This window comes from Mytilus trossulus, chromosome 4 (assembly GCF_036588685.1).
Source record: "Mytilus trossulus isolate FHL-02 chromosome 4, PNRI_Mtr1.1.1.hap1, whole genome shotgun sequence".
Lineage (NCBI taxonomy): Eukaryota > Metazoa > Mollusca > Bivalvia > Mytilida > Mytilidae > Mytilus > Mytilus trossulus.
This window is the reverse complement of record NC_086376.1, coordinates 11160983-11173768: the sequence shown is the minus strand read 5'-3', so window position 1 is coordinate 11173768 and position 12786 is coordinate 11160983. Positions and strand designations below refer to the sequence as shown.

Genomic DNA, 12786 nt, shown 5'->3' with positions numbered 1-12786 from the left:
ATAGTATAGATACCCTAACTTGGTATGACAAATGTGATATGAATATAAATCATACATTTTCATCGGACCATCCTTGATTTTTGAAATTGGTATGGGATTAAATATATCAGAAAGACAAATGGGTATGTCTATTTCCTTGTTGACCTAAATTGTTTACAGACAATGTTTTTTCTTCTTCTAATAACTGGAGAGCAAAATATTAAGATTAATTCAGGCTCAAACTTAGCCGATTTGAAATGCTTTTCGTTTTCTTAGAATTTTGTGTTCCATGGTATATGTTTTTTTCTTGGCATTCGAAACTAATGTTTCTGTAGTAACTAATGAAGGTTGGTCAAGGATCTCATTTGTAAACTTTATTCAATACTTGGGATTTAAAATATTGAATTTAAACATTGGTAGTATAATTAGATGTAAATTTCCAACAGATTTCCCACTATATATGAAGTAAGGGTACCTTTTCAATTTTCAATTTTTACATGTGCATTTCTATAAGACGTAAGATATTAATGTTATAGTAGTTTGAAAAAGTACAGTAATTCATATCCCAAAATTCATACCAGGTAAGATAAGGGATTAATGGTTCGTACCTTTAATACGGTGACTGATAAATTTCAACATTTTGAACATTTTCCTATTTCTGTTATATTTCCTATTTTGCCAATTGGAAATTTCAAAATATATCTATAACAGCATTTTGCAAAATAGGAAATATAACATATCTATTAACCAAGAACGTTTTGTAAAATTTATCAAATACTTGGGATTTTGACTTAACGTTGGTAATACAATAAGATGTTATACAAATGCCAAAGAAACAGCAACCGAAGGATACAAGTTACCAACAGATTGTCCACTATTCATGTAGTAAGGGTACTCTTTCAATTTTAACTATATGTATTTGCATTTTGATAAAACATGTTGTTGTAGTATAAAATAGTATTGTAATCTGTACAAAAAAATCATGTCATGTATTATAAGAGTCCAAAATTTTGAATTTTTAAAAACATTAAAAAAAATTGAGAATGGAAACGAGGAATGTGTCAAAGAGACAATTACCCGACCATAGATCCGAAAACAACCGAAGGCCACCAATAGGTCTTTAATGTATATTCAAAAAGTCACAATGACTAAAGATAGAACAAATGGGTCGGTACAGGCAAAATGATAAAGTTTCATCGAATTCTTACCTTATGAAATACTCAGTTTTCTTACCCTAATTGTTTTGCATATTTCATAGTAGAACCATTATATAGCGTTGCCTAATAACATTACTACAAAACTGTATACATAATATATAAACTAAGAAGGCCTTATAATAATAAAATCTTTTTTTTTGTACAAGAAAATCATCCACGCTATGTTTCTTTTCATTTGAATAATAATTGTACTGTATGTATCATATTTAATCAAGATTGGTAGTGTATATCAAGAGTTAAAACAACGACTATTTTTTTTCTACACGAAAATATGTAATAAATAAATGTAAATCATCCACTTTTTTTCATTTCAAATCAATAGTAAAATCTAATACACCCATATTATCAGTCCGAATAAATGTACTGTGCATATACCACATCTTTTTTTTTGAAAAGATACAAAGATAATGCACCCATATCATCTTTCCGAGAGAGAAAAAATGTACTGTATATGAACATTTTGTCCCTCGTGATCATCTATGCACCATCTTTTTAATTTATTTAAGTTATTACAACTTATGATTACTTTATTTGTAAGTAACAATGAACACGATATGGAAATAAATAACAACAATAAACAATAACAAATAAAAACCAAAATGATTAGCTTGTTTATCCAAGTTTATAGCGAGTCATTTGATTTTGCAATAAATATATGCTGTATGATGAATTCAAAACTAGAAACTCTTCTGTAGATGCATAGCTAGGATTTTTCTTTTTTTATGAATTGAAAATGATTTGATTTTTGTTATTCTCCTTATCCATACTAACTGTGCCTACAACGATTCCGTGTTGTTATCACAAAGTAGTTAGAGGAATGGCGTTGATTTTAAAATGATTCAAACAATCCTCCAAGTTGCTAGATTTGGCTTCTACGGATTTGGTAACATTTGAAAGACGGTTTGGTTGAGCTGGAGGATTGTATCTAATCCAAGTCATATTTCCTTCTGGCACCCATTCAAATCCAAATTCCCGAGCTAGTTTTATGAGTTGCGTATCTTGAACAGGAATGAATGCATACGCCACTTCTGTTTTTGCGAGGCGTTTGCGAGTAAGGTCACTAAGAAGTATATTAAAATATCCACACTGTCTGTATTCTGGTCTTATATACAACATAGCCATGGCGCCATTATATTGCATACATATATAGGCTAAGAGATTCCCTTCTTTATCAGTTACACAACTACTGTCAAAGTTTTGTACAACACCAGAGAAATATCCCTCTAAACCTTCCCTGTATCGTGTAGATTCCCAGTCCTCCTTCATTGTTTCTACGTGTTTTTGTTCTAATGTTCCTAGACATATATCATCTGGTATTCTAAAATATTAAAATAATTAATATAGTGTGGCTGGAATCGTTTGTGTATATTAAGAATTTCTTAGATTTATTCAATTTATAAACATAATAGTTCAATTATGAGGTAGGGTCAGTTTGTGTTGAATTTATGTTTAAACCAGTATCATTTAATTTTGTAATTCTGACAAAATTACGGCTCTTTATCAATTTGTTTTTTACCAATCAATAAACGACTTAAGACATCACGAATATATTTGGCAAAAGTATTAGGAATTTTGATTCTCAAGGCTCTTTAACTTCGTACATTATTAGGCCTTTTTAACTTTTTTTATTTAAGCGTCACTAGTGAGTCTTTTGTATGAACGAAACAAAATACAAAATGTTTATCCTGGTACCAGTATCTACGATGAGTTTATTTGAAACGTCAATTTTTACAGATTTAACTTTAGATTAAAACCAAGACAAAAGTAAAAGGGCAAAACCAAAATCTATTGAAATTGAAGCTATCTTTTGACTTTTTCAGAATTATTTTTCTTTTGGTTGAATAGTTTTTTTTTCATGCACAAATTAACAAAACATGCCAAACTTGTAATTTTGTATCAATTTATCTAACACAGCAATGTTGGTTATAACGAATTGATGTTATGGAAATTTTTAGTTTTTGTTGACAAAGTTGTCAGCATAGTATCTTGTACTTTTATTATTCACATTTAGGCCAAGTAGGATCTAAAATGGGGAATAGGTGGTATATATTTTATAATAAAAGTTCTTGTATCAGGTTTAAATTCAAGCTATTTTAGTTGTTTAAATTCATAAAAACAAAGTTCTTGTGTGTAAGCACTCCGGCTTCCGTCACCTATAAAAACTGACCGCCACGAAATAGCACAATAGTACTGAAAGTGGCGTTGAATCAATCAATCAATGTTGTGTATAAGTAGGAACATATATATACTGTTCCCAGGTATAAGTAAAGTTATAAGAAAAATTATCAACGAATAGTTTGAACCCTCGTTATTGCCACGGTAAGTTTACATTACATCACATCATATCGAATATCTTACTGAGGTAGAGGAGGGGGTTCTGGTTTGGTCCAACAATACATAAATCTGGATTCCTTAGATGATACAGTGGCGCCATGTTTTCGACTCAGTTCTGTGATAACAGGTATAATATCATTTGGTACACCTGAAATATATTTAAGAAACTATAGTAATGTCTGGTTCTGTTTATTTGACGTCCAGTGTAATTTTTTTGTCAAACAGAGAGGGTTCCGATATAGCAGGGTGACAATCAAAACTTACAAGTAGAGATAAACTAGTTAGATCGATATTTATAGAAGTGAGAAGTAAGTATTGAAGGAAAGACGGTATAGGTTTTTGATAGCATTTGCTAGGAAGATGGTGTATACGTGCCAATGAGACAACTCTTCATCCAAGTAACAAGAAATTAAAGTAAATCATTATAGGTCAAGGTACGGCCTTCAACACGGAGCATTGGCTCACACCGAACAGCAAGCTATAAAAGGCCCCAAAAATTACTAGTGTAAAACTATTCAAACGCACTCTTAAAACACCGGCCTTTCATGTTCATAAGTCCGTACCGCAAACAAACACACACACAAATCCTCCGGGAAGTTCATATCAACAAACATCAAAAATAGTAAGAAAGACCGTGCAATGGATTATCAGCCAGTCAAGGTCGTTAACAACACCCAGCAGAAAGAAGGTCTTTTAAAAAAAAACAGATGCGTGTATACGAAATTAGTACTCTTTTTGTTGTTTTTTCTTTCCTTTGTATACGCATGTTATATAGTACGCTTGACGTTCGAAATTCTTTTATAAAAATCTTTAAAAATAATGTTTATAACAAACAGAAATTTACATCGAAATTTATTTTGTTGGCATAAAATGGGAGATATTGTGCAGATATTGCGTCTAAAGTATTAAGAAAAAAAACCTATTTGATTAATGTTGAATGTGATGGCAGTCCGTAATTTAATAACATACCTGCAAATTTGACAGATTTCTCTCAGATAATAACATATAAGTAAGCATATATTGTGAAAGACTAGTTTATCATAGTGAATACCATACCTGTAAAAGTAACGGGTTCCTCCCAGTTTATAACTCCTGGTCTCTGAATGAAGTATTTCAACGCTGTTACACTTTTCGAATGACACATATAAGTATGACTAAAATATCTAGGTACCTGAAAAGATGAGAAAAGGTGAAATGTAAATATTTTTTTTAATTACAATTTTGCTTTCTGAAGTAAAACATCCACTCTTCCACAAATCGGTGTTCTTGGTGCAATCAAAGATAAAACGATACTTACTTGGGTTGTTTGAAAGCTATTCAGGGCGTTATATAACATTTATAACATTTATCCAAAAAAGGCATCTCAAATTATTCCGTATTATTTCAATGAGAACTTATGGTCGCCAATGCCTCGATATTTACCAATTGGTCGCCATTGCATGAATGAGGAACATATGTAGAGAGGAATTCACACTCATTGATACAATTTTGAACATGTACTTTCAAAGGGGTGGAGGCATTGTTTATGTGACCATCCAGGACAGAAGATTAACTCTAATGGCCATGTTTAATTGTTTTACTGTAAATAAAGTCGCTCGTTGTCTCGATGTCTCGTTGTTTCATTGGTTTACATTTAGAATCGTACCTTTTGGTATGATATGGCTTAGATGTAAAACATTTGATTTCTTGTTTATTTTATTTTTATCCGTTTTTAAAAGTTATTCAATTAGCAATAAATATCATTTCTCTTAAATATTACTGATTAATTTTTCAGAAAAAAAGAGAAATTCAAACTCACTGTAAAGCAGGTTTTGTTCATTGTTGATGGTTATATGTATGGTTATTTACATTGGTTTTTTTTGTTATCTGGTTGAAATTTGTCAATCATACCACATTTTCTTTTTCTATATCAACTTTTTGGAACAAAAAAAACCGTATTAGATAAGAAGTCTTTTCCTTCTTTGGTTACACAAGTCTATTTATATAATTATTTGAACTCAACTAAATTACGTATATCTACATTAGTATATTGGTTTCGATATCGAGTAACAAATCATTTTTAAATGTGTTTACATTTGTGAATTTAAAGGACACAAATTCCTTGTCCTTTAATCAGTGTGACCTAAATTCATTGAATACTATCATTTTGTATATTATGTGGATCACGGTTTAAAGATATACGGTACTATTTGTATGTATACATACGAAAACCTAAAACGATGTATGTACCTCAAAACAAACGTTTAGTTGTATTGACATTGAAATAATGAGGAATAATTAATTAATGGAAGGATGAGACAAACAGAAAACATTGTCACTTCCCCTGTTTCTATAAGGTTGGTGGAGGATGAGACAAACAGAGAAAACATTGTCACTTCCCCTGTTTCTATAAGGTTGGTGGAGGATGAGACAAACAGAAAACATTGTCACTTCCCCTGTTTCTATAAGGTTGGTGGAGGATGAGACAAACAGAAAACATTGTCACTTCCCCTGTTTCTATAAGGTTGGTGGAGGATGAGACAAACAGAAAACATTGTCACTTCCCCTGTTTCTATAAGGTTGGTGGAGGATGAGACAAACAGAGAAAACATTGTCACTTCCCCTGTTTCTATAAGGTTGGTGGAGGATGAGACAAACAGAAAACATTGTCACTTCCCCTGTTTCTATAAGGTTGGTGGAGGATGAGACAAACAGAGAAAACATTGTCACTTCCCCTGTTTCTATAAGGTTGGTGGAGGATGAGACAAACAGAAAACATTGTCACTTCCCCTGTTTCTATAAGGTTGGTGGAGGATGAGACAAACAGAAAACATTGTCACTTCCCCTGTTTCTATAAGGTTGGTGGAGGATGAGACAAACAGAGAAAACATTGTCACTTCCCCTGTTTCTATAAGGTTGGTGGAGGATGAGACAAACAGAGAAAACATTGTCACTTCCCCTGTTTCTATAAGGTTGGTGGAGGATGAGACAAACAGAGAAAACATTGTCACTTCCCCTGTTTCTATAAGGTTGGTGGAGGATGAGACAAACAGAGAAAACATTGTCACTTCCCCTGTTTCTATAAGGTTGGTGGAGGATGAGACAAACAGAGAAAACATTGTCACTTCCCCTGTTTCTATAAGGTTGGTGGAGGATGAGACAAACAGAGAAAACATTGTCACTTCCCCTGTTTCTATAAGGTTGGTGAAGGATGAGACAAACAGAGAAAACATTGTCACTTCCCCTGTTTCTATAAGGTTGGTGGAGGATGAGACAAACAGAGAAAACATTGTCACTTCCCCTGTTTCTATAAGGTTGGTGGAGGATGAGACAAACAGAGAAAACATTGTCACTTCCCCTGTTTCTATAAGGTTGGTGGAGGATGAGACAAACAGAGAACACATTGTCACTTCCCCTGTTTCTATAAGGTTGGTGGAGGATGAGACAAACAGAGAAAACATTGTCACTTCCCCTGTTTCTATAAGGTTGGTGGAGGATGAGACAAACAGAGAAAACATTGTCACTTCCCCTGTTTCTATAAGGTTGGTGGAGGATGAGACAAACAGAGAAAACATTGTCACTTCCCCTGTTTCTATAAGGTTGGTGACAGCAACATGTATTTGCCTTCTATATTTAAGTTATTTTTCAAGGTCAGTGAATATACTGTCCTTTAGTAGTCAGCCCTGAAGTTCACTTATTGTATTCGTCATAAATCTTTAAACTCAAATATAAATCATCTTGTATCCTCCAATCAGCCTTTTCTTAATGTGAAGGGACAAAGATTCTTATGCATAACATGTACATTCGACGTCTAGAAATATTTGCATCGAAATCCTCCATTTAGGTAGCTCAGCATTCAATTTGTTTAAATGATTGTTGTTTCCTTGTGAGAACAAATTACCAATATATCATATATTACATGAACTACGCCTAGAAAACTTGGTGGATAAGATAAAACAAGTTGCATTGAAACAAGCCACATACAGGCCCCCAAATAATTGATGCAATGGTACATTAACTTTTAAATAGCGTTACACAATCCATACATGTAAGCAATCGGTTTTATCTACCCCATTCTAAACGGACGTAGCAGCGTATGTATACATCCAGCACGCGACAGAGCATCCTTTCAACATGCGTGTGTTTAAGTGCCAGGTTCGACAATATCCATACATTATTCTATAAAATTAACACCTTCTGCGCTGATATGTAAATACCTTCTGAAAAGTCAAAGAATAACGGTTTTTCATTTGGAATATTCCGTTGAAAGGGAAAACAGTTGAGGTCTATTGGCGAAAATTTACTATTTTGCTTTCTTGTACAAAATATAAATTTAACTGTACTCTCGAACAATAATAACAGTGTTTCGACATTGTATTGTAAGGATATAGTATGTACCTGTTTTTCTGAATGTGGCCGAAGTATAATACATGACCACGATGGCCAGTTGTCTACCAGTACTTCATAACCTTGCAAATTACCATTGACAAAACTTCTTATAACGTAATAAATCTGAAAAAAAAGAAAAAAAGAAAATGAAAAGATACCAAACTGTTAAAATCAGTTAGGAATAACTTATGTTTAAATGGATAATCGTATGTAGGACTATGTATGGTGTATATACTAGTTTCATGCTGATATTTTAGCAGTGTCATCATGCCGTTAAGATAAAAAAAAAATTGCTTTTCATTGAGAGGTTTTGTAACATGTACGGCTTCAGAAAAATTAAAAACAATTTTGTTGTATTTCTCCAAACACAAAGACAGCAATGCATCGATTAAAATTTGGACTGTGTCTTCCCTTATTCGCGTTTCTAAAGCAATTCAATTAATAGGAAACCAAAGAATGAAAAAAAAATCTTTCGCGAGATGGACTCTAAACAATATTTATTTTTGACCGCATAATGCATTTTTAATAACACACGCTATACCCAAAACGACAAAGGAACTCAAATCTCTATTTCTTGACAATTTCCTCCTCCGAAAATCGGACGCAAACTTGACCCTTATAAAGCACTATGAAGTTTATAACATAGAAGAAACAAACATTATTATATTTGTTGAACACTTTATATTATTAAGCATTAACGATTTAGGTACACACAATGAACCAATGACGATCTATATACGTCGATGAAATATTTAATTTCGTAGTTTTGTTCTGTTTATTTACAAGTTTCAATGGTTGTAAATAGGTATGGTGTAAATATTGTTTTAACATATATATATTCTGGGCTTCCAAATCAAATATTGAAACTGTATCTTGATACATTTGGCACAAAAAAGACTGTAGATATACTTGTGTAACAAATTGATCCATGCAAATAGAAACTAAATTTATAAAATGCACCTAGCTGTTACCTGTTGTGTACATTAATTATGTCATCAAAGGAATACAAATACGGAAATCTTCTTATCTACTGATGACGTAATACGCTATTGAAATGCTGTAACACTTTTCAATGTCTGCACAAGTGCAAGTATCAGAATTGATTTATATTGAATTCATTGACACTCTTTTTCATTAACAGATGTTTTATCCTAACGCAAGATGGGCTTTCAATGATGGACCCGACTTAGCTGGGTTATGATTTAGAACGATTGAATTAATCGCAGACAGACACTGCCACAGTTAACGTAGGGCAAAAAACATCAGGACATAAAAAAACACGACCAAAAAGCCATAAGTTTTGTCCTCAAATTAATAAACTAAGAATGTTGAATGTTTCTTGTATTTGTATTGTTGTTACTACTTACACATTTATCAATTGTTTCATATTACTGATCCTATCAATTTTAATAAGCCTGAATAAGTGATGAATCGTTGGCGAGAATCGCTAACTCTGTCGATGTGCAACGGGTCTCATTTCGTTTATAATTCATAGTTTGATTCCTTAACATATTTTAATTCCATTCACCGGCTTGTAGCTGTGGGTTTTTTTTTAATGGATTTACGAACATCGGTCTGCTGCTGTCTTGCATATTACAGAAGAAAAATGGTTGTATTATGTTTTTTGCCAGTTGATTTGCATTGGTTCCTTGTAACCCTTATTATTCATGGTGAGTTATTTTGGTTATAACTAACATTACAAAATTCAGAATTTTAAATGTGAAAAGGAAAATGTGATCTTGATGACCAATAGGTAAAAATCTGAATATTATTAAACATGAAATAATGAATCAAATATATGTATGTTCAAATAATCACATGTACCACAAACTTTATTCCTTTAATTTTTCTAATTTATTACAATTGTAATTCATCTTGAAACAAATTGATAACATAATTTACAATTGTGGAAATCGTCCTACTTTTCGAACACATGTCATAAAGTAAATTAATCCAGAATCGAGAACACTGTAGATAAACCTGACCTAAAACAAACAGATATTGAAATATTCACCCCGTTATGTAGAATCCTTAGTACTTAAATATTGATTTTCTGATTCAAAGGTTTTTACAATGATGTCTGAGAACTTGCAAAAGTACTTCAAAATCTTTATTAGCCCGCGAAAACTTTATTATTACAGTATGAATATATCTATTGAATTCTATTTGTAACACTGTATGTGTCCAATAGATCACACAAAAATTCTGAACTTGAACTTGAATGGTTAATTTTAAGACTTCACTTCACAAACAGTCGTGTTTGGCAAAAAAATGCCATGTTATAGAACCGACTATTGCAATGCGTAGAACCAAAATTAGAACATTATTTTATGTTTAATTCTGATGGCTTAAAGTAAGCATTGAATGTGATGGTGACTACTTTTCAGTGTTTGATATTACATAGTTATGTAATGAGATTTTTAAACGTTGCTGTTTTGGCCTATATTGTTCGCAACGTTCACTATACACAGATAATCAAATAGCCCTTACAGAGTCCAACCATCACACTATATATTCGATAAAAATCATAAAACGACTACTACTGAATAAAATGTTAAACACAGCGTATGTGTTAAATATTTTAAAGTTCTTAAATTTAAATCAAGTTAACATCCGGCTGCATACTATTTTTTTTTATTGAATAACTTGGGTATTCTTTAATAGAGAGCAAAATGGAAAATAAGTCGTATCGGCATCATGTGTGGTTGGTCTTTTTTGCTCTCTCTCTTTTTTCTCTCATTTTAATATCAACATATACAAATGTATAAGCATCAAACACGTTTTGTTTTATTTAATTCTAAAACCGTTTATTTCTCTTCGTATTTGAAAAAAGAATTTCAAAATCAATCGAATAAAAAAATAAAAGAACCTGGTCTTCTTTTCCAAATAACGAACCAAAATTTCAAGGACAAAACAAAATATTCAGAATCCTATAATATAGTGTCAAGAAAGCCTTGCTCTAACTATTATTCTTTATTTTTTAAATGACCTTCTCCGTTAAGACGGTGACTTTCATTTTTAATTGTTGCATAATGTTATACTATTTAAATTATTAAATTTTAAAACCTAATAAGTCACATCAATTATAATCTTGAAGGCTGTTTGTAGGTTATAACCAGTTACATGTGTAACATAACGTCTGCAAGCTATGTATATATTTCTCCAGGTCAACTATAATACATATTTTTTTGTCATGTTACACATTTTATAATTACCAAATATTAAGAAAATTTGACAGTATTTTCATTGACTATACAAACCACCTGACTCAGCCGATAACCTATAAATACAAACAAACGACCAGTAACAAAATACATGGTCTAAATATCCTAACTTGATATAGGCATAGTGTAAGTTTAAAACAGTTTTACACCCGTACAAACTAACTCCCCCTTTTGCTTATCAATATAAACAGCCCAGTCCAGGTAAAAGTTACAAATTTCTCAACACCAAGTTCTAATCTAGATTTTAGATTGCGTCTCCAGAGGTATTGTCACTAGTGCACCGCAATATCAGGAATATTGAAACAATATTTAAAATAACCAAATACAGCTGGGTGGTTCGTTAAACCAAAATAATAACTTAATGAATGAATTGGGCTGGAAAATACGTAGCGTTATAACAATGGTAGCAGTTAAATGGAAGAATCAATTGATTAACAGATCTTTTTTTTTTAATATCAACATGCATGATTTATGTTTTGTTTAATTTATTTTTATAAATTGTGACTTGGGTGGAGATTTGTCTCATTGGCACTCATACCACATCTATATCTATAACTAGTTAGTAAAATTAAATTAATCTTAAAAATACTATGTTAGTATAATAAGTAGGAAATGTTTGTTGATATTTCTATATAAGGCAATGCATATCTTTAAACCGACTACATGAATTGAATCAAACATGTAATAGAGAAAATATAAAAACTTTTAAAATTCTGTATTATACCGATTGCTTACCTTTGCTGTACCTGGTAATGTTTTCTTCAGTTCTTTTTCTAATTCCACAACTTCATTTTCATTTAATATTTGATAAATCATAATTCCTTCATGCAATACACATGTATAGTATGTCGATTATACCTGACGTAAAGGTATACCAATGTATTTGTATATATTTTTACCTGTTTTCACGTGACCAATATTTGATCTTCAATGGACCAGGTAGTATTTTTTAAGACGATCACATGTCCTTGCCATGTTCTGTTAGTGGCCAGATTTAACAATTCGGTCACTGTACTGTAACGTAAACTTGACCCATTGATAGACCCTGTTTAAACCAGATAACTTTGCTTTTACTATCCTTTCCGAGTCCTGTGATATATGACTCTGAATTTATCTACGAGGTACCTTCAATTTGTTTATTGGGTATCTTTTTTGCATATGATAATGATTGTATGCAGATTGTTTACCATGTACATATATATTGTGAACAGTTGGGTTTTTTGTTTGTTTGTTGATGAATCGCTGAATATACTTTCACTTCATTTTTTTAATCTGAATAATTGTATATATATATATAAGGACATGCTTTTTCGGAAAAAGCTAGAGCCAAATTTCTATTTTTTTAAGTTCAAATCAGGGCCAATTCAGGGCAATAATTTCCATAATATAATTCATTGTGTAACAGCCTGATTTGTACTATTAGAAGAAAATAATGTTATGTCCTAAATTATGAATACTTAAAAATTACAAAATTTCAAGATTTTATCAAATTTTGCAAATGTTTAAAAGGAACTTCCAGACAAAAACAAAGTTCGAACGAAAGGCCAGCAATTCATTTAGTTCCAGATCATTCTAGGCAAACGTTTACATAAAATGTATAACATGTGCAATATTGAACAAGTTTTGTATTCAAAAGCAATCGAAGAAAAATTTGATTATATGAA

At 31.7% G+C, this 12786-nt stretch overlaps 1 protein-coding gene across 1 annotated transcript; it reads right to left on the bottom strand.

The window, feature by feature from the left end:
* Positions 1 to 1668: 1668 nt before the first annotated feature.
* On the bottom strand, positions 1669 to 12215 carry LOC134714664 (glycine N-acyltransferase-like). The gene is made up of 5 exons (XM_063576111.1): positions 11858 to 12215; positions 7908 to 8021; positions 4587 to 4701; positions 3555 to 3678; positions 1669 to 2514 (listed from the first exon to the last, which is right to left on the bottom strand). The coding sequence occupies exons 1-5, from the start codon at positions 11936 to 11938 to the stop codon at positions 1995 to 1997; spliced, it is 954 nt and encodes a 317-aa protein (XP_063432181.1). The 5' UTR covers positions 11939 to 12215; the 3' UTR covers positions 1669 to 1994.
* Between the last annotated feature and the right edge of the window lie 571 nt (positions 12216 to 12786).